Source organism: Melospiza melodia, chromosome 9, assembly GCF_035770615.1.
Source record: "Melospiza melodia melodia isolate bMelMel2 chromosome 9, bMelMel2.pri, whole genome shotgun sequence".
In the NCBI taxonomy this organism is placed as follows: domain Eukaryota; kingdom Metazoa; phylum Chordata; class Aves; order Passeriformes; family Passerellidae; genus Melospiza; species Melospiza melodia.
Genome location: NC_086202.1, coordinates 33,621,227 through 33,643,610, shown reverse-complemented (window position 1 = coordinate 33,643,610; position 22,384 = coordinate 33,621,227). Strand labels below are relative to the sequence as shown.

Here is a 22,384-nt window from a genome sequence, read left to right as displayed (position 1 = left end):
ATTGTTTGTATCAGTAAAAGCAAGGCTTTAATTCAATGGGGATGTGCTGTTTCCTTAGGACACTGCTTTTGAACTGCTTGTGCCAAGTGATCTAAAAAGGCAAGAGAAGGTTTAGTTGTGGCTTGTTGAATCAGAGAATCGGCATTTTCAGGGGTTCTTGCAGTTGTACAGTTAAAAGAGTCTTTCTGGCTGCATTTCTAATATCTCATTCCTGCTCTAGAAAGGCATTCGGCTTGGTCCTCAGCTTAATGGTTTGGAGGATCTCTGGCTAATTGACTGATTGTTAGTTGGGCTTTAGGACTTCTAGCAGAGCTCTGCATCGGTCTGTGAAGATGCTTTTGCTGTTCCAAGTCCCACAGAACATATTGTGAGTTCGTTAAAAAACAGATGAAATGTTACAGCAGTCTGAAGGTGTGAGGTGATAAGAATCATATCTACTTCTCACCACATTATTAAAATACTGGGAGTTTAAGCTGTTGTCTTTAAAAGCTTTTCTTAACTTCTCAATATCCTAATGTGCTATAGGCTCCCACCGAGGATTAGCAATATTTTCCTTATATCGAACTGGCACAGCAAGGAGTTTTCTGTATGGTGAATGAAAATCTTTATCTTGCACGAGTTTAGATCTAATCTCAGCCCAATCAGTCAGTAACCGTTGTGCGTTCACGGGGCTGGCATGGAACGGGTTAAACTCTTCCTCTGATCCAGAGTCCGTGCCCTGCTCCATTTCCCTGTGGAGGAGTTTGCCAATCGCGGGTTTTTCTCTCGATGCTCTCTTTCCCGCAGCCAGAGCTCGGGTGTTTGCAGCGCTGGCAGAGCAGCCTCGCTCCTTTAGCTGGGCAGAGCTGCCCTCGCTGCCGGCCGGGCAGGGCTGGAAGATGCCGGGCGGGCCGGGGATGGCAGCGGGGGCTGAGCCGGGAGAGCGGCGGGGGCTGCGGGGCAGCGCCGGGGGCAGCGCGGCTCCGCTCGGGCTTGCGGGGCCTCTGGGCAGGGCTGGAGGGAGGGAGGGCTCGGAGACACGGCTGGGGACGCGCAGGGGCTGCACACAAGAGTGGGGAACTGGAAAGCTTTGCAATTTTTTAAAATAAGTTAATTAATACCTCATTTGTACGGAGGGGAATACATTTGTGCCTGTATGGTTTGGATTGTGGTAAAAAATTGTACAGTTTGAGTTTAACTGTGTCTCAGAGGGAAGGTGAATGCAGAAGTATTATTTACAGTTGGAAACGGCTTTTGGACTTACGACAGTAAATTTTTTATGTGTTTTTTAGTATTATAAGAATATGATTTTATTAGAGCTTTAAGGCTCTTATAAACGTCTTTGGGTTGCTTGGATATTTTGTACTGGATTATGTTTTTTAAAACTTGCTTGATGTTGTGTAATAGGGTATAATATTGGTTTCTGTTTGAGATGAGCTAGTAGGTGTAGTAGATAGAAGTATTTACTGGGTTTTTTTGTAGAAGAATTAATTCTTTAGTGTCTTGCTTCTTTTAAGTAGCACTGAAGAAAAAGTATTTTGAGCTTTTTTAAGTGCTTGAAAGCTAGTTCAGTTATTGAGTTTTTATAATGGAAGTACTATTTTGTTGGGGTTTTTTGTTTCTATAAAGATGGGGCAACTGAGTCGTGTTTTAAACTATTTGATTTTATTATCAGTCTCCATAAAAATGAAACATAAGAAATATAAAACTCAACGTATTATATTAAAAGCTAACTTATTTCCTATTTGCAATACCTTATAAATGTTTTTCAAGCTATTGGCTTTTAGCACACAATATTTCTCTTACTTCTAACAGAAATCACCTCTATTTGTACCTCAGGGAGTCCTATTACAATGCATCTTTTCTGGTTCTAATTCTCTAAAATATCTACTCTTTCTTTAAAAAGTTACTAAAACACATTTCTAGTTCAATCTCTCTCTCAACAATATCACCTCTATTCCATAGCTTTCCTAAGTCAACACACCTGATCTCAATATTTGCATATAGATATACAAGACCGTGTGAAGTTTCTATCAATTTTTAAGATTCTGTACAAATCCGTTCCTCGCAGCTCCGGAGCAGCCAAAGCTCGGAGCAGCGCCCGAGGGGCAGCGGGGCCGCGGCAGCGGCAGCCGGGTGTGAGCAGGGCAGGGAGAGGCGAGCTCAGGATCCCGGGCACCCGAGCAGGGGGGACAGGGCCCTGCGGCACTGAGGGGTGACACTGAGGGGCCCGTGCAGGGGCTGCTCTCACCAGCACAGGCTCAGCCACAGCCCCACAGCAGGAGAAGCAGCTCTGGGCTGGGTTGTGGCGGTGGCAGCGAATTCCCTTCCCCAAGCAGCAGCTCCAACCGTCCTCCTCCAAAGGCGACACAGATAAAGAGCCAAGAGCTGACAGACAGAAAGATAGACCAAAACACCCTTCTTCAGAGTCAGGTGCCTAATGCTGAAAGTGGGATTCCTGCTCGGCACGTTTCAGCGGTTCTTCCTCCTCTTCCAAAGACAGTCCAATAGTGTCACTTCATTTCAACCAGTTTGTGATGATTTCCAAGAGGCCAGGCACATTTGGATTTCCTATTGGAGCTTGTTGCCTCATGAGGGCAATGCACTCACTGCAGGCAGCATCGGTGGCAGGATGGATTGCAGAGACTTTTCCTTTGCAGTCCCAGCCCAGCGTTGGCGCTGGGGATGAAGAGGCACTGAGGTGACCCTGAGAGGAAGTGCAAGGCACAGGGCGCAGCTGAGGAAGGACAGCGCTGTGCTGGGCTCAGAGGTGAAGCTGGCACTGCCCAGCGTGGAGAAGGTCCTTTGTGCAGCCCCTGTTACAGGGGAGCTTGGGCCTTGCTGCAGACATACGGCCGCTCACTTGAGCACATCTCACTCCTGAATCTTTTCCCGTCAGCCAGGTACACACACTGGGAATTGCCGAGGACAGGAACCCTGCAGGGAGGAGCAGAGGCAGCGCTGGCTGCCAGGGGAAGCCCTTGTGCCCCTGTGCCCCCAGGCCCTGCCCGGCTCCCCGGCACTCACCGGGAGCTGTAGCTGCTGCCGTCCCCCCAGTGCAGGCGCTCGCCCCGTCTGCGCAGCCCGAGCCAGAAATCGCCGTTCCCGCGGAGGCGGAAGAGCAAATCCTGCCCAGGAGAGAGGAGTGGGAGCTGCCCCGGCCCCTCGGGGGGACACGTGCCCGGGGCTGCCCCCACACGCCGGGGCTCCTTCCCTGCAAGGCCCCGGCCCAGGGCTGCAGCCCCGGCCCTGCGAGCACCGAGCCCGGCCCAGGAGCGCCCCCAGGCTGCCCTCAGCCACCCCACAGCGCCCGCAGCCCCTCACTCACCATGGCCTCCTCATCCTGGGCAATGGCCAGGGAGGCATTGAGCTCGGAGCACCGTTCCTGACCCTGCTCCCACGTGCTGTAATCCCGTGAGAAGTAGTAGCAGACCCCATTGTAGCCCACCCAGCCATGGGGACAGCCCTGAACCAACAGCAGAGTGGCAGGGGTGACTGGAACCTGTGGTGCTGCAGGGGGAAGAAGAGAAGGTCTGAGGATTCCCCTGTGCAGGGAGCAGTGAGCCCGCTCTGCCCCGAGGGGCTGGGCCCAGGCTGCTGCCCCTCCCTTACCTGCCAGCACAGCCAAGGCCGCCCCCAAAGCCAGCACCAGCACCAAGAGCAGCAGAATCAGCACCGCCGTGCCCACGGGATGGCACCTGAACCGTTCACCTGGAGCAGGAAAGAGCTGCTGGCTGCCAGAAGCAGAGCCGGCCCTGCAATCTGCTCAGCCCCTGGCCAGGGAGCAGAGCAGGGAGCCCTGAGGCAGTGTGGGCCTCCCTCAGCTGGCAGCCAGAGAGCCAAGAGCCTGGCCACAGGCAGGGACACAGCTGTGGGCACAGGCAGGGACACAGCTGTGGGCACAGGCTGCAGCAAGAGAACTGCACAGCCTTGGGGGCAGCTGGGCTGTTCTTGCTTCCAGGCACGGATGGGGCCCAGCAGAGCACGAGGCCCCTTCCAGACATCGGGAAACAGCCACACACCTGCCAGCCCTGGCCTTGGGACAGGACACGGGCCCCTGCCTAGAGGCCACAGGGGCAGCCCTGTACTCACCCAGGAGTCTTCTGAGGTTGCTTTTGTGTTCATTGCCCGTTGCTGCTGCTGTGCCCTGGGGAGCCAGGGGCTCCCTCACACTCCCATCACTGGTGCAGAATCCATTCTCCACATCTGCACTCAAGGCACGCTCACAAGTGGCATCCCCCTGCTTATTCCAAGAGGCTTCTTGGGCCCCAGGCAAGTGTGGAAGTGCGGCTGCTGGTCCCTCCTGGAGATGCCGGGGCTCGTTGGCAGCTCCAGGAGTGGGGTAGAATTCACTCTTCTCGTGCTCACAGGCGGCATCTCTCTGCCCAGAAGAAACCGCACCTTGCTCTCGAGACATCAGGAGTGATGCTGGCAGATCTTTGGGAGCTCGGCCTCGGGAACAGCTTTGCAGCCGCGCTGACGGCACCCTGAAAGGGACACGGTGAGAGGTCGCTGCTGGTGCCGGCCGTGCGGGGGCTCAGGAGGGCGGTGGCAGCTGTGGGTGCGCTGTCGCCGCTGCCCAGAGGTGCGGCAGCAGGTGCGGAGACAAGCGCAGCCTCCGGGAGCTCTGCGGTGGCCGCAGCCGCGGCCCCTGTGGCTCTGCAGCCGCTGCAGCCCAGCTCCGTGCCGGGCCGGGCGCTGAGAGCGCCTGCGAGCTGCCGGCTGCTGCTGGCCCGGGGCAGCTGCGGCTCGGAGTCCGCCTGCCGAGGGGCGAGAAGCAGCAGCCCCGGGCTGCTCACCCTTGTGCCCGGCATGATTCCCTGCCCCGGCGCCTCGGAGCCCGGGCACACCGAGCGCCGGCACGGCCGCTGCGGCTCCTGCCTGGGCACACGGAGCGGCTCCCGGCACACAGGGCAGCGCCGAGAAGCCTCGGCCCCGGAGCGGGTAGGATGCGCCGCTTTGTGCCCGCACCCGGCGCCTGCAGCGCTTTGGGCTCTGAGGCACTGGGTTCAAGTTCATGCCGTGCCAGCCCCGAGCCGGGCACGGACACCTCCCGCCCGAGCAGCGGCCCCCAGCCCGGTGCCGCACGGCCGGGAAGGGTCCCGAGCACGGAGCAGCCGCCTCCGTCCTAGCGAGAGCAGCCGCGATGAGCCATCGCTGCCGCGGCACCGGCTCCATCCCGGCCATCCGGGCACGGAGGAGAGCGCGGGCAGCCGCTCCCTCGGCTGCGATCCCAGCGCAGGGGGCACACGGGGGAAGCCGGCACCAGGAACTCGCCAGAACCCCCCGGCCCTCACCGCGGCCCCCTCCGCCCGCAGCGAGCCCCGAGCTGGGGCAGCACCGACCGCGGTCCCACCTGGGCTGGAGCCGCCTCCGAGCGCCGCCGCCGCTGCGGAGGAGGACGCGCTTTCTCTCACTTCCGTTCCTGTTATTTATAATCTTGCTCTTCGGAGGTGGGGTTTCAGCTATTGGCCAATTAGCGCCCAGGAAGGCAGCCAATCGCGGCTCGGCTCCTCCCCTTTTCTAGTGACGTCATTACCCCAGATGCGGTGAACCTGGTGCTGCTCTGTGGTTTTTTTCCGGAATCCTGTGTTTGGCGTTGGCAGTTTACGCAAATGAAGTTTTTCTTTTCGGCTTACAGCTGCACATAGGATGTTGTTAGCATTTATGATAGGCTGGGAGGGTGCCCTGTCGAGATTCCGATCGTGTTGCCAGAGCGCACGAGTCACAGCAGGTCTGTGAGCCGGCCAGGGGAAAGACTGTGTTAGAATTTTTGTCAATGGCGATGGGCTGGGGAAGATGTGCGGGTTGGAGGCCTCCTGGGGCCTGGTGATGATGAACTTGTAGCGTTCTTGATATTTGGTGATATCAGGATGAATATCAATAAAACCTTTACATTGGATGTCCTGGAGGAGAAGGCAGATGTGCTCAATGCCTTCTTTGCCTCAGCCTTTAGTGGGAACACAGCTTGTCCTCAGGACAAGTGTCCTCCTGGGCTGGTGGATGGTGCCAGGGAGCAGAATGGGCCCCCCGTTATCCAGGAGGAGGCAGTCAGAGAACTGCTGAGCTGCTTGGATGTTCATAAATCTGTGGGCCCAGAGGGGATCCACCCCAGGGGATGAGGGAACTGGCAGATGAGCTTGGGAAGCTGCTCTCCATCATTTACAGACAGCCCTGGCTCACTGGGGAGGTTCCAGATGGCTGGAAGCTGGCCAGTGTGACACCCATCCACAACAATGGTGGGAAGGAGGATCCTGGCAATTACAGGCCAGTTAGCCTGGCCTCAGTGCCCAGTAAGGTCATGGAGCAGTTCATATTGATTCCAGCAGGCAGCACTTCCAGGATGGCCAGGGCACTGGAGATATCCCTCCTGTCCATGGGCATGCTTAGGAAACCTCCTTTCAGGATTAAAATGTGTCTCTTGGGTATTTCTAAAAGTGCCCAAGCAGAGCTGCTGCTCCGGCCACGCTTTTTAAGACCAGGCTGGAAACACAAGCAGGAATCACCTGTCAGCCTGGAGATCACACAAATACCCAAACCACAGGCACAAATATTGGCCCAGGAAAACCTTCCCATTAGCTAACCTTCCCTCCCAGGGGGTGCAGTGACCCAGGTCATCAGCACCTCTGAAAATCTGGGGCCTGTGGGATGGAGGTGATCCATTGACAACATCGAGTCAGGAACAGCAGTGGAAGGGACAAAACTCAATAATGATCAGAACACCAAACACTTACTTTATTCCAATCTCATGATGTTTATAACCAACGTAATTCATCCAGAACCTTGCTTCCTGACCCTCTGGGACCTGATTTTTGCACTTGCTTGCTGCCTTCTTTCCTGATCCTCTGGAACCTGACCCTGGCACACGATTACTTTCCTTCCAGACCCTCTCGGACCTGACTGTGGCACTTCCTTGGCTTCTTTCCAGACCCTCAGGGACCGGCCTGTGGCACTTGCTTGCCTTGATTCCTGACCCTCTGGGACCTTGCAGTGGCATTGCTTGCTGCCTTCCTTCCTGACCCTCTGAACCTGGCTATGGCACTTGCTTGCCACCTTATTTCTGACCCTCTGGAACCTGAATACAGCACTGACTTGCCTTCCTGACAGTCTGGGACCTGACTGTGGCACTTGATTGCCACCTTCCTTCCTGACCATCTGGGACCTGACTGTGGAATTTATTTGCCTTCCTTCCTCACCCTCTGGGACCTGACTGTGGCCCTTGCTTACGTTCCTTGCTGACACTCAGGAATCTGACTGTGGCACTTGGTTACTGCCTTCGTTCCTCAACGTCTGGGACCTGACAATGGCACTTGCTTGCCGCCTTCATTCCTCACCCCCTGGAACACGACTGAGGCACTCCTCGCCTTCCGTCCTGACCCTCTGGGACCTTGCAGTGGCACTTGATTTCCTTGTTTCCTGAACCTCAGGGACCTGACTGTGACACTGTCTTGCCTTCCTTCCTGACCCACTGGGACCTGACTGTGGCATTTTTTTGCCTCCCTTCTTCACCCTCTGGGACCTGACTGTGGCCGTTTCTTGCCCCCTCACTTCCTTATACTCTGGAACCTGACTGTGGCACTTGCTTGCTGCCTTCCTTCCTCACCCCCAGGAACATGACTGAGGCTCTAACTTCCCTCCCATCATGACCCTCTGGGAGCTGACTGTGGCATTTTTTGGCCTTCCTTCCTGACCATCTAGGACCTGGCTATGGCACTTGCTTGCCTGGCTTCCTGACCTTGTGGGACCTGACTGTGGCATTTTTTTGCCTCCCTTCCACACACTCTGGGACCTGGCAGTTAGACTTTCTTCCCACCTTCCTTCCTGATCCCGATTGACCTCACTGAGGCACTTGCTTGCTGCCTTATTTCTCACCCTCTGGAACCTGAATGTGGCATTTGCTTGACTTCCTTCCTGACCCTCTGGGACGTGACTGTGGCACTTGCTTGCTGCCTTCCTTCCTCACCCTCTGGGACCTGACTGTGGCATTTTTTTGCCTCCCTTCCTCACCCTCTGGGACCTGACGGTGCACTTGCTTGCCTTCGTTCCTGACCCTCTGAGATGTGAATGTGGCACTTGCTTTCCTTCCGTCCTGACACTCCGGGACTTGACTGTGGCATTTGATTGCCTTCCTTCCTGACATTCTGCGATCCTAATGTGGCACTTGCTTTCCTTCCTTCCTGACCCTCTGGGACCTGACTGTGGCACTTGCTTCCCTTCCTTCCTCACCCCCTTTGCCTTCCCTCCTGACCCTCTGGGATCTGATTGTGGCACTTGATTTCCATGCTTCCTGACCCTCTGAGACCTGGCTGTGGCACTTGCTTGCCTTCCTACCTGACTCTCTAGCACCTGACTGACTCTTGCTTACGTTGATTTCTGACCCTCTGGGACCTGACTGCGGCATTTTTTTGCCTCAATTCCACTTACTCTGGGACGTGGCAGTGACACTTGCTTCCCGCATTCTTCCTGATCCCGTGTGACCTCACTGAGACACTTGCCTGCCGCCTTTTTTCTGACCCTCTGGAACCTGAATGTGGCACTTTCTTGCCTTCCTTCCTGACACTCTGTGTCCTGACTGTGGCACTTGCTTGCCTTCCTTCCTGACCGTCTGGGACCTGGCTATGGCACTTGCTTGCCTGGATTCCTGACCTTGTGGGACCTGACTGTGGCATTTTTTGCCTCCCTTCCAAACACTCTGGGACCTGGCAGTGACACTTTTTCCCGCCTTCTTCCTGATCCCGTGTGACCTTACTGTGGTACTTCCTAGCCTTCCTTCCTGACCATCTAGGACCTGACTGTGGCATTTTTTTGCCTCCCTTCCTGACCCTTTGGGACCTGACTGTGGCACTTGCTTGCCTTGACTCCTGACCCTGTTGGACCTAACTGTCGCATTTTTTTGCCTCCCTTCCCCACCCTCTGGGACCTGACAGTGGAACTTGCTTGACCCCCTTCCTGACATTCTGGAACCTGACTGTGGCACTTCCTTGCCACCTTCCTTCCATACGCTCTGGGTCCCTACTGTGGCACTTGCTTGCCTTGATTCGAGACCCTCTGGGAGCTCACAGTGGCACTTGCTTGCCTTCCTTCCTGACCCTCCTGGACCTGGCTATGGCACTTGTTTGCCTTGATTCCTGACCCTCTGGGACCTGGCTATGGCACTTGCTTGCCTTGCTTCCTCACCCTCTGGGACCTGACTGTGGCATTTTTTGGCCTCCCTTCCTCACCCTCTGGGTACTGACTGTGGCACTTGCTTGCCTTAATTCCTGAACCTCTCGGATGTGAATGTGGCACTTGCTTTCCTTGCTTCCTGACACTCCGGGACTTGACTGTGGAATTTGTTTGCCTTCCTTCCTGACCTTCTGCGATCTGAATGTGGCACTTGCTTGCCTTACTTGCTGACCTTCTGGGATCTGAATGTGGCCCTTGCTTTCCTTCCTTCCTGGACCTGTGGAAAATCACTGCGGGATTTTTTTGCCTCAATTCCACTTACTCTGGGATGTGGTAGTGACACTTGCTTCCCGCATTCTTCCTGATCCCGTGTGACCTCACTGAGACACTTGCCTGCCGCCTTTTTTCTGACCCTCTGGAACCTGAATGTGGCACTTGCTTGCCTTCCTTCCTGACACTCTGTGTCCTGACTGTGGCACTTGCTTGCCTTCCTTCCTGCCCTCTGGGATCTGACTGTGGCACTTGCTTGCCTTCCTTCCTGACTCTCTGGGACCTGGCTATGGCACTTGCTTGCCTGGATTCCTGACCTTGTGGGACCTGACTGTGGCATTTTTTGCCTCCCTTCCAAACACTCTGGGACCAGGCAATGACACTTTTTTCCCGCCTTCTTCCTGATCCCGTGTGACCTTGCTGTGGTACTTCCTAGCCTTCCTTCCTGACCATCTAGGACATGACTGTGGCACTTGCTTGCCTTCCTTCTTCACCCTCCCGGTCCTGACTGTGGCACTTGCTTTCCTTCCTTCCTGACCTTCTGGGACATGACTGTGGCACTTGTTTCCACCTTCCTTCCTCACCCCCTCGAACATAACTGAGGCACTTGCTTCCCTTCCTTCCTGACCCTCTAGGACCTGACTGTGGCACTTGCTTGCCGCCTTCCTGACCTTGTGGGACCTGACTGTGGCATTTTTTGCCTCCCTTCCACACACTCTGGGACCTGGCAGTGACACTTTTTTCCTGCCTTCTTCCTGATCCCGTGTGACCTCGCTGTGGTACTTCCTAGCCTTCCTTCCTGACCATCTAGGACCTGAATGTGGCACTTGCTTGCCTTGACTCCTGACCCTCTTGGAACTAACTGCGGCATTTTTTTGCCTCAATTCCACTTACTCTGGGACGTGGTAGTGACACTTGCTTCCCGCATTCTTCCTGATCCCGTGTGACCTCACTGAGGCACTTGCCTGCCGCCTTTTTCTGACCCTCTGGAACCTGAATGTGGCACTTGCTTGCCTTCCTTCGTAACCCTCTGGGACCTGACTGACGCACTTTCTTGCCTTCCTTCCTGACCTTCTGGGACCTGACTCTGGCGCTTGCTTGCCTTCCTTCGTGACCATTTAGGACATGACTGTGGCACTGTCTTGCCTTCCTTGCTGACCCTCTGGGACCTGACTGTGGCATTTTTTTGCCTCCCTTCCTCACCCCCTGGAACATAACTGAGGCACTTGTCACCTTCCTTGCTGACCCTCTGGGATCTGATTGTGGCACTTGATTTCCTTGCTTCCTGACCCTCTGGGACCTGGCTGTGGCACTTGCTTGCCTTCCTACCTGACCATCTAGGACCTGACTGTGGCACTTGCTAGCCGCCTTCCTGACCTTGTGGGACCTGACTGTGGCATTTTTTGCCTCCCTTCCACACACTCTGGGACCTGGCAGTGACACTTTTTTCCCGCCTTCCTTCCTGATCCCGTGTGACCTCTCTGAGACACTTGCTTGCCGCCTTATTTCTGATCATCTGGAACCTGAATGTGGCATTTGCTTGACTTCCTTCCTGACCCTCTTGGACCTCACAGTGGCACTTGCTTGCTGCATTCCTTCCTGAACCTCTGTGTCCTGACTGGGGCACTTGCTTGCCTTCCGTCCTGACTCTCTAGGACCTGACTGGCTCTTGCTTACGTTGGTTCCTGACCCTCTGGGACCTGACTGCGGCATTTTTTTGCCTCAATTCCACTTACTCTGGGACGTGGTAGTCACACTTGCTTCCCGCATTCTTCCTGATCCCGTGTGACCTCTCTGTGGCACTTGCTTGCCTTCCTTCCTGACCATCTAGGACCTGACTGTGGCATTTTTTTGCCTCCCTTCCTGACCCTTTGGGACCTGACTGTGGCACTTGCTTGCCTTGACTCCTGACCCTGTTGGACCTAACTGTCGCATTTTTTTGCCTCCCTTCCCCACCCTCTGGGACCTGACAGTGGAACTTGCTTGACCCCCTTCCTGACATTCTGGAACCTGACTGTGGCACTTCCTTGCCACCTTCCTTCCATACGCTCTGGGTCCCTACTGTGGCACTTGCTTGCCTTGATTCGAGACCCTCTGGGAGCTCACAGTGGCACTTGCTTGCCTTCCTTCCTGACCCTCCTGGACCTGGCTATGGCACTTGTTTGCCTTGATTCCTGACCTTCTGGGACCTGGCTGTGGCACTTGCTTGCCACCTTCCTTCCTCACCCCCTGGGAAATATCTGAGGCACTTGTTGCCTTCCTTCCTGACCCTCTGTGATCTCTCTGTGGCACTTGATTTCCTTGCTTCCTGACACTCTGGGACCTGGCTGTGGCACTTGCTTGCCTTCCTTCCTGACCTTCTAGGACCTGACTGTGGCATTTTTTGGCCTCCCTTCCTCACCCTCTGGGTACTGACTCTGGCACTTGCTTGCCTTAATTCCTGAACCTCTCGGATGTGAATGTGGCACTTGCTTTCCTTGCTTCCTGACACTCCGGGACTTGACTGTGGAATTTGTTTGCCTTCCTTCCTGACCTTCTGCGGTCTGAATGTGGCACTTGCTTGCCTTACTTGCTGACCCTCTGGGATCTGAATGTGGCCCTTGCTTTCCTTCCTTCCTGGACCTGTGGAAAATCACTGCGGGATTTTTTTGCCTCGATTCCACTTACTCTGGGACGTGGTAGTGACACTTGCTTCCTGCATTCTTCCTGATCCCGTGTGACCTCACTGAGACACTTGCCTGCCGCCTTTTTTCTGACCCTCTGGAACCTGAATGTGGCACTTTCTTGCCTTCCTTCCTGACACTCTGTGTCCTGACTGTGGCACTTGCTTGCCTTCCTTCCTGACTCTCTGGGATCTGACTGTGGCACTTGCTTGCCTTCCTTCCTGACCCTCTGGGATCTGACTGTGGCACTTGCTTGCCTTCCTTCCTGACTCTCTGGGACCTGTCTCTGGCACTTGCTTGCCTGGATTCCTGACCTTGTGGGACCTGACTGTGGCATTTTTTTGCCTCCCTTCCAAAAACTCTGGGACCAGGCAATGACACTTTTTTCCCGCCTTCTTCCTGATCCCGTGTGACCTTGCTGTGGTACTTCCTAGCCTTCCTTCCTGACCATCTAGGACATGACTGTGGCACTTGCTTGCCTTCCTTCTTCACCCTCCCGGTCCTGACTGTGGCACTTGCTTGCCTTCCTTCTTCACCCTCTGGTTCCTGACTGTGGCACTTGCTTTCCTTCCTTCCTGACCTTCTGGGACCTGACTGTGGCACTTGTTTCCACCTTCCTTCCTCACCCCCTCGAACATAACTGAGGCACTTGCTTCCCTTCCTTCCTGACCCTCTAGGACCTGACTGTGGCACTTGCTTGCCGCCTTCCTGACCTTGTGGGACCTGACTGTGGCATTTTTTGCCTCCCTTCCACACACACTGGGACCTGGCAGTGACACTTTTTTCCCGCCTTCTTCCTGATCCCGTGTGACCTCGCTGTGGTACTTCCTAGCCTTCCTTCCTGACCATCTAGGACCTGAATGTGGCACTTGCTTGCCTTGACTCCTGACCCTCTTGGAACTAACTGCGGCATTTTTTTGCCTCAATTCCACTTACTCTGGGACGTGGTAGTGACACTTGCTTCCCGCATTCTTCCTGATCCCGTGTGACCTCACTGAGGCACTTGCCTGCCGCCTTTTTCTGACCCTCTGGAACCTGAATGTGGCACTTGCTTGCCTTCCTTCGTAACCCTCTGGGACCTGACTGACGCACTTTCTTGCCTTCCTTCCTGACCTTCTGGGACCTGACTCTGGCGCTTGCTTGCCTTCCTTCGTGACCATTTAGGACATGACTGTGGCACTGTCTTGCCTTCCTTGCTGACCCTCTGGGACCTGACTGTGGCATTTTTTTGCCTCCCTTCCTCACCCCCTGGAACATAACTGAGGCACTTGTCGCCTTCCTTGCTGACCCTCTGGGATCTGATTGTGGCACTTGATTTCCTTGCTTCCTGACCCTCTGGGACCTGGCTGTGGCAATTGCTTGCCTTCCTACCTGACCATCTAGGACCTGACTGTGGCACTTGCTTGCCGCCTTCCTGACCTTGTGGGACCTGACTGTGGCATTTTTTTGCCTCCCTTCCACACACTCTGGGACCTGGCAGTGACACTTTTTTCCCGCCTTCCTTCCTGATCCCCTGTGACCTCTCTGAGACACTTGCTTGCCGCCTTATTTCTGATCATCTGGAACCTGAATGTGGCATTTGCTTGACTTCCTTCCTGACCCTCTGTAACCTGAATGTGGCACTTGCTTGCTTCCTTCCTAACCCTCTGGGACCTGACTGATGCACTTATTTGCCTTCCTTCCTAAACCTCTGGGACCTGACTGTGGCACTTGCTTGCCTTGACTCCTGACCCTCTTGGACCTAAATGTGGCATTTTTTTGCCTCCCTTCCTCACGCTCTGGGACCTGACTGTGGAACTTGCTTGACTATCTTCCTGGCCCTCTGGGACCTGATTGTAGCACTTGCTTCCCGTCCTTCCTTACCCCCTGGAACATGACTGAGGCACTTGTTGCCTTCCTTTCTGACCCTCTGGGATCTGATTGTGGCACTTTATTTCCTTGCTTCCTGACCCTCTGGGACCTGGCTGTGGCAATTGCTTGCCGCTTTATGTCTGTCCTTCTGGGATCTGACTGTGGCACTTCCTTGCCGCCTTCCTGACCTTGTGGGACCTGACTGTGGCATTTTTTTGCCTCCCTTCCACACACTCTGGGACCTGGCAGTGACACTTTTTTCCCGCCTTCCTTCCTGATCCCCTGTGACCTCTCTGAGACACTTGCTTGCCGCCTTATTTCTGATCATCTGGAACCTGAATGTGGCATTTGCTTGACTTCCTTCCTGACCCTCTTGGACCTCACAGTGGCACTTGCTTGCTGCATTCCTTCCTGAACCTCTGTGTCCTGACTGGGGCACTTGCTTGCCTTCCGTCCTGACTCTCTAGGACCTGACTGGCTCTTGCTTACGTTGGTTCCTGACCCTCTGGGACCTGACTGCGGCATTTTTTTGCCTCAATTCCACTTACTCTGGGACGTGGTAGTCACACTTGCTTCCCGCATTCTTCCTGATCCCGTGTGACCTCTCTGTGGCACTTGCTTGCCTTCCTTCCTGACCATCTAGGACCTGACTGTGGCATTTTTTTGCCTCCCTTCCTGACCCTTTGGGACCTGACTGTGGCACTTGCTTGCCTTGACTCCTGACCCTGTTGGACCTAACTGTCGCATTTTTTTGCCTCCCTTCCCCACCCTCTGGGACCTGACAGTGGAACTTGCTTGACCCCCTTCCTGACATTCTGGAACCTGACTGTGGCACTTCCTTGCCACCTTCCTTCCATACGCTCTGGGTCCCTACTGTGGCACTTGCTTGCCTTGATTCGAGACCCTCTGGGAGCTCACAGTGGCACTTGCTTGCCTTCCTTCCTGACCCTCCTGGACCTGGCTATGGCACTTGTTTGCCTTGATTCCTGACCTTCTGGGACCTGGCTGTGGCACTTGCTTGCCACCTTCCTTCCTCACCCCCTGGAAAATATCTGAGGCACTTGTTGCCTTCCTTCCTGACCCTCTGTGATCTCTCTGTGGCACTTGATTTCCTTGCTTCCTGACACTCTGGGACCTGGCTGTGGCACTTGCTTGCCTTCCTTCCTGACCTTCTAGGACCTGACTGTGGCTCTTGCTTGGCGCCTTCCTTCCTGACCCTCTGGGACCTGGCTGTGGCACTTGCTTGCCTTCCTTCCTGACCTTCTAGGACCTGACTGTGGCATTTTTTGGCCTCCCTTCCTCACCCTCTGGGTACTGACTGTGGCACTTGCTTGCCTTAATTCCTGAACCTCTCGGATGTGAATGTGGCACTTGCTTTCCTTGCTTCCTGACACTCCGGGACTTGACTGTGGAATTTGTTTGCCTTCCTTCCTGACCTTCTGCGATCTGAATGTGGCACTTGCTTGCCTTACTTGCTGACCCTCTGGGATCTGAATGTGGCCCTTGCTTTCCTTCCTTCCTGGACCTGTGGAAAATCACTGCGGGATTTTTTTGCCTCAATTCCACTTACTCTGGGACGTGGTAGTGACACTTGCTTCCTGCATTCTTCCTGATCCCGTGTGACCTCACTGAGACACTTGCCTGCCGCCTTTTTTCTGACCCTCTGGAACCTGAATGTGGCACTTTCTTGCCTTCCTTCCTGACACTCTGTGTCCTGACTGTGGCACTTGCTTGCCTTCCTTCCTGACCCTCTGGGATCTGACTGTGGCACTTGCTTGCCTGGATTCCTGACCTTGTGGGACCTGACTGTGGCATTTTTTTGCCTCCCTTCCAAAAACTCTGGGACCAGGCAATGACACTTTTTTCCCGCCTTCTTCCTGATCCCGTGTGACCTTGCTGTGGTACTTCCTAGCCTTCCTTCCTGACCATCTAGGACATGACTGTGGCACTTGCTTGCCTTCCTTCTTCACCCTCCCGGTCCTGACTGTGGCACTTGCTTTCCTTCCTTCCTGACCTTCTGGGACCTGACTGTGGCACTTGTTTCCACCTTCCTTCCTCACCCCCTCGAACATAACTGAGGCACTTGCTTCCCTTCCTTCCTGACCCTCTAGGACCTGACTGTGGCACTTGCTTGCCGCCTTCCTGACCTTGTGGGACCTGACTGTGGCATTTTTTGCCTCCCTTCCACACACACTGGGACCTGGCAGTGACACTTTTTTCCCGCCTTCTTCCTGATCCCGTGTGACCTCGCTGTGGTACTTCCTAGCCTTCCTTCCTGACCATCTAGGACCTGAATGTGGCACTTGCTTGCCTTGACTCCTGACCCTCTTGGAACTAACTGCGGCATTTTTTTGCCTCAATTCCACTTACTCTGGGACGTGGTAGTGACACTTGCTTCCCGCATTCTTCCTGATCCCGTGTGACCTCACTGAGACACTTGCCTGCCGCCTTTTTTCTGACCCTCTGGAACCTGAATGTGGCACTTTCTTGCCTTCCTTCCTGACACTCTGTGTCCTGACTGTGGCACTTGCTTGCCTTCCTTCCTGACCCTCTGTAACCTGAATGTGGCACTTGCTTGCTTCCTTCCTAACCCTCTGGGACCTGACTGATGCACTTATTTGCCTTCCTTCCTGACCCTCTGGGACCTGACTGTGGCACTTGCTTGCCTTGACTCCTGACCCTCTTGGACCTAAATGTGGCATTTTTTTGCCTCCCTTCCTCACGCTCTGGGACCTGACTGTGGAACTTGCTTGACTATCTTCCTGGCCCTCTGGGACCTGACTGTAGCACTTGCTTCCCGTCCTTCCTTACCCCCTGGAACATGACTGAGGCACTTGTTGCCTTCCTTTCTGACCCTCTGGGATCTGATTGTGGCACTTTATTTCCTTGCTTCCTGACCCTCTGGGACCTGGCTGTGGCAATTGCTTGCCGCTTTATGTCTGTCCTTCTGGGATCTGACTGTGGCACTTCCTTGCCGCCTTCCTGACCTTGTGGGACCTGACTGTGGCATTTTTTTGCCTCCCTTCCACACACTCTGGGACCTGGCAGTGACACTTTTTTCCCGCCTTCCTTCCTGATCCCCTGTGACCTCTCTGAGACACTTGCTTGCCGCCTTATTTCTGATCATCTGGAACCTGAATGTGGCATTTGCTTGACTTCCTTCCTGACCCTCTTGGACCTCACAGTGGCACTTGCTTGCTGCATTCCTTCCTGAACCTCTGTGTCCTGACTGGGGCACTTGCTTGCCTTCCGTCCTGACTCTCTAGGACCTGACTGGCTCTTGCTTACGTTGGTTCCTGACCCTCTGGGACCTGACTGCGGCATTTTTTTGCTCCAATTCCACTTACTCTGGGACGTGGTAGTGACACTTGCTTCCCGCATTCTTCCTGATCCCGTGTGACCTCTCTGTGGCACTTGCTTGCCTTCCTTCCTGACCATCTAGGACCTGACTGTGGCATTTTTTTGCCTCCCTTCCTGACCCTTTGGGACCTGACTGTGGCACTTGCTTGCCTTGACTCCTGACCCTGTTGGACCTAACTGTCGCATTTTTTTGCCTCCCTTCCCCACCCTCTGGGACCTGACAGTGGAACTTGCTTGACCCCCTTCCTGACATTCTGGAACCTGACTGTGGCACTTCCTTGCCACCTTCCTTCCATACGCTCTGGGTCCCTACTGTGGCACTTGCTTGCCTTGATTCGAGACCCTCTGGGAGCTCACAGTGGCACTTGCTTGCCTTCCTTCCTGACCCTCCTGAACCTGGCTATGGCACTTGTTTGCCTTGATTCCTGACCTTCTGGGACCTGGCTGTGGCACTTGCTTGCCACCTTCCTTCCTCACCCCCTGGAAAATATCTGAGGCACTTGTTGCCTTCCTTCCTGACCCTCTGTGATCTCTCTGTGGCACTTGATTTCCTTGCTTCCTGACACTCTGGGACCTGGCTGTGGCACTTGCTTGCCTTCCTTCCTGACCTTCTAGGACCTGACTGTGGCTCTTGCTTGGCGCCTTCCTTCCTGACCCTCTGGGACCTGGCTATGGCACTTGCTTGCCTTGCTTCCTCACCCTCTGGGACCTGACTGTGGCATTTTTTGGCCTCCCTTCCTCACCCTCTGGGTACTGACTGTGGCACTTGCTTGCCTTAATTCCTGAACCTCTCGGATGTGAATGTGGCACTTGCTTTCCTTGCTTCCTGACACTCCGGGACTTGACTGTGGAATTTGTTTGCCTTCCTTCCTGACCTTCTGCGATCTGAATGTGGCACTTGCTTGCCTTACTTGCTGACCCTCTGGGATCTGAATGTGGCCCTTGCTTTCCTTCCTTCCTGGACCTGTGGAAAATCACTGCGGCATTTTTTTGCCTCAATTCCACTTACTCTGGGACGTGGTAGTGACACTTGCTTCCCGCATTCTTCCTGATCCCGTGTGACCTCACTGAGACACTTGCCTGCCGCCTTTTTTCTGACCCTCTGGAACCTGACTGTGGCACTTGCTTGCCTTCCTTCCTGACACTCTGTGTCCTGACTGTGGCACTTGCTTGCCTTCCTTCCTGACCCTCTGGGACCTGTCTCTGGCACTTGCTTGCCTGGATTCCTGACCTTGTGGGACCTGACTGTGGCATTTTTTTGCCTCCCTTCCAAAAACTCTGGGACCAGGCAATGACACTTTTTTCCCGCCTTCTTCCTGATCCCGTGTGACCTTGCTGTGGTACTTCCTAGCCTTCCTTCCTGACCATCTAGGACATGACTGTGGCACTTGCTTGCCTTCCTTCTTCACCCTCCCAGTCCTGACTGTGGCACTTGCTTGCCTTCCCTCTTCACCCTCTGGGTCCTGACTGTGGCACTTGCTTTCCTTCCTTCCTGACCTTCTGGGACCTGACTGTGGCACTTGTTTCCACCTTCCTTCCTCACCCCCTCGAACATAACTGAGGCACTTGCTTGCCTTCCTTCCTGACCCTCTAGGACCTGACTGTGGCACTTGCTTGCCGCCTTCCTGACCTTTTGGGACCTGACTGTGGCATTTTTTGCCTCCCTTCCACACACACTGGGACCTGGCAGTGACACTTTTTTCCCGCCTTCTTCCTGATCCCGTGTGACCTCGCTGTGGTACTTCCTAGCCTTCCTTCCTGACCATCTAGGACCTGAATGTGGCACTTGCTTGCCTTGACTCCTGACCCTCTTGGAACTAACTGCGGCATTTTTTTGCCTCAATTCCACTTACTCTGGGACGTGGTAGTGACACTTGCTTCCCGCATTCTTCCTGATCCCGTGTGACCTCACTGAGGCACTTGCCTGCCGCCTTTTTCTGACCCTCTGGAACCTGAATGTGGCACTTGCTTGCCTTCCTTCGTAACCCTCTGGGACCTGACTGACGCACTTTCTTGCCTTCCTTCCTGACCTTCTGGGACCTGACTCTGGCGCTTGCTTGCCTTCCTTCGTGACCATTTAGGACATGACTGTGGCACTGTCTTGCCTTCCTTGCTGACCCTCTGGGACCTGACTGTGGCATTTTTTTGCCTCCCTTCCTCACCCCCTGGAACATAACTGAGGCACTTGTCGCCTTCCTTGCTGACCCTCTGGGATCTGATTGTGGCACTTGATTTCCTTGCTTCCTGACCCTCTGGGACCTGGCTGTGGCACTTGCTTGCCTTCCTACCTGACCATCTAGGACCTGACTGTGGCACTTGCTAGCCGCCTTCCTGACCTTGTGGGACCTGACTGTGGCATTTTTTTGCCTCCCTTCCACACACTCTGGGACCTGGCAGTGACACTTTTTTCCCGCCTTCCTTCCTGATCCCGTGTGACCTCTCTGAGACACTTGCTTGCCGCCTTATTTCTGATCATCTGGAACCTGAATGTGGCATTTGCTTGACTTCCTTCCTGACCCTCTTGGACCTCACAGTGGCACTTGCTTGCTGCATTCCTTCCTGAACCTCTGTGTCCTGACTGGGGCACTTGCTTGCCTTCCTTCCTGACTCTCTAGAACCTGACTGGCTCTTGCTTACGTTGGTTCCTGACCCTCTGGGACCTGACTGCGGCATTTTTTTGCCTCAATTCCACTTACTCTGGGACGTGGTAGTCACACTTGCTTCCCGCATTCTTCCTGATCCCGTGTGACCTCTCTGTGGCACTTGCTTGCCTTCCTTCCTGACCATCTAGGACCTGACTGTGGCATTTTTTTGCCTCCCTTCCTGACCCTTTGGGACCTGACTGTGGCACTTGCTTGCCTTGACTCCTGACCCTGTTGGACCTAACTGTCGCATTTTTTTGCCTCCCTTCCCCACCCTCTGGGACCTGACAGTGGAACTTGCTTGACCCCCTTCCTGACATTCTGGAACCTGACTGTGGCACTTCCTTGCCACCTTCCTTCCATACGCTCTGGGTCCCTACTGTGGCACTTGCTTGCCTTGATTCGAGACCCTCTGGGAGCTCACAGTGGCACTTGCTTGCCTTCCTTCCTGACCCTCCTGGACCTGGCTATGGCACTTGTTTGCCTTGATTCCTGACCTTCTGGGACCTGGCTGTGGCACTTGCTTGCCACCTTCCTTCCTCACCCCCTGGAAAATATCTGAGGCACTTGTTGCCTTCCTTCCTGACCCTCTGTGATCTCTCTGTGGCACTTGATTTCCTTGCTTCCTGACACTCTGGGACCTGGCTGTGGCACTTGCTTGCCTTCCTTCCTGACCTTCTAGGACCTGACTGTGGCTCTTGCTTGGCGCCTTCCTTCCTGACCCTCTGGGACCTGGCTATGGCACTTGCTTGCCTTGCTTCCTCACCCTCTGGGACCTGACTGTGGCATTTTTTGGCCTCCCTTCCTCACCCTCTGGGTACTGACTGTGGCACTTGCTTGCCTTAATTCCTGAACCTCTCAGATGTGAATGTGGCACTTGCTTTCCTTGCTTCCTGACACTCCGGGACTTGACTGTGGAATTTGTTTGCCTTCCTTCCTGACCTTCTGCGATCTGAATGTGGCACTTGCTTGCCTTACTTGCTGACCCTCTGGGATCTGAATGTGGCCCTTGCTTTCCTTCCTTCCTGGACCTGTGGAAAATCACTGCGACATTTTTTTGCCTCAATTCCACTTACTCTGGGACGTGGTAGTGACACTTGCTTCCCGCATTCTTCCTGATCCCGTGTGACCTCACTGAGACACTTGCCTGCCGCCTTTTTTCTGACCCTCTGGAACCTGAATGTGGCACTTTCTTGCCTTCCTTCCTGACACTCTGTAACCTGAATGTGGCACTTGCTTGCCTTCCTTCCTAACCCTCTGGGACCTGACTAATGCACTTATTTGCCTTCCTTCCTGACCCTCTGGGACCTGACTGTGGCACTTGCTTGCCTTGACTCCTGACCCTCTTGGACCTAAATGTGGCATTTTTTTGCCTCCCTTCCTCACGCTCTGGGACCTGACTGTGGAACTTGCTTGACTATCTTCCTGGCCCTCTGGGACCTGATTGTAGCACTTGCTTCCCGTCCTTCCTTACCCCCTGGAACATGACTGAGGCACTTGTTGCCTTCCTTTCTGACCCTCTGGGATCTGATTGTGGCACTTTATTTCCTTGCTTCCTGACCCTCTGGGACCTGGCTGTGGCAATTGCTTGCCGCTTTATGTCTGTCCTTCTGGGATCTGACTGTGGCACTTGCTTGCCGCCTTCCTGACCTTGTGGGACCTGACTGTGGCATTTTTTTGCCTCCCTTCCACACACTCTGGGACCTGGCAGTGACACTTTCTTCCCAGCTTCCTTCCTGATCCCATTTGACCTCACTGAGGCACTTGCTTGCTGCCTTATTTCTGACCATCTGGAACCTGAATGTGGCATTTGCTTGACTTCCTTCCTGACCCACTGGGACCTGACTGTGGCATTTTTTTGCCTCCCTTCCTGACCCTCTGGGATCTGAATGTGGCACTTGCTTCCCTTCATTCCTGACCCTGTGGAACCTGACTGCGGCATTTTTTTGCCTCAATTCCACTTACTCTGGGACGTGGTAGTGACACTTGCTTCCCGCATTCTTCCTGATCCCGTGTGACCTCACTGAGACACTTGCCTGCCGCCTTTTTTCTGACCCTCTGGAACCTGACTGTGGCACTTGCTTGCCTTCCTTCCTGACACTCTGTGTCCTGACTGTGGCACTTGCTTGCCTTCCTTCCTGACCCTCTGGGACCTGTCTCTGGCACTTGCTTGCCTGGATTCCTGACCTTGTGGGACCTGACTGTGGCATTTTTTTGCCTCCCTTCCAAAAACTCTGGGACCAGGCAATGACACTTTTTTCCCGCCTTCTTCCTGATCCCGTGTGACCTTGCTGTGGTACTTCCTAGCCTTCCTTCCTGACCATCTAGGACATGACTGTGGCACTTGCTTGCCTTCCTTCTTCACCCTCCCAGTCCTGACTGTGGCACTTGCTTGCCTTCCCTCTTCACCCTCTGGGTCCTGACTGTGGCACTTGCTTTCCTTCCTTCCTGACC

General features: G+C 54.5%; 2 protein-coding genes across 2 annotated transcripts in view; one reads left to right on the top strand and one right to left on the bottom strand.

The window, feature by feature from the left end:
- Positions 1-1,774: 1,774 nt before the first annotated feature.
- Positions 1,775-4,463, bottom strand: LOC134422219 (C-type lectin domain family 2 member D-like). The gene is made up of 5 exons (XM_063164175.1): positions 4,072-4,463; positions 3,592-3,690; positions 3,308-3,489; positions 3,007-3,107; positions 1,775-2,916 (listed from the first exon to the last, which is right to left on the bottom strand). The coding sequence occupies exons 1-5, from the start codon at positions 4,394-4,396 to the stop codon at positions 2,799-2,801; spliced, it is 825 nt and encodes a 274-aa protein (XP_063020245.1). The 5' UTR covers positions 4,397-4,463; the 3' UTR covers positions 1,775-2,798.
- Positions 4,464-4,791: 328 nt separating this feature from the next.
- Positions 4,792-22,384, top strand: part of LOC134422284 (microsomal triglyceride transfer protein-like) — a 31,705-nt gene continuing 14,112 nt past the window's right edge. Inside the window, 1 exon segment of the mRNA XM_063164274.1 lies at positions 4,792-4,923. Coding sequence (XP_063020344.1) covers positions 4,792-4,923 — 132 coding nt within the window.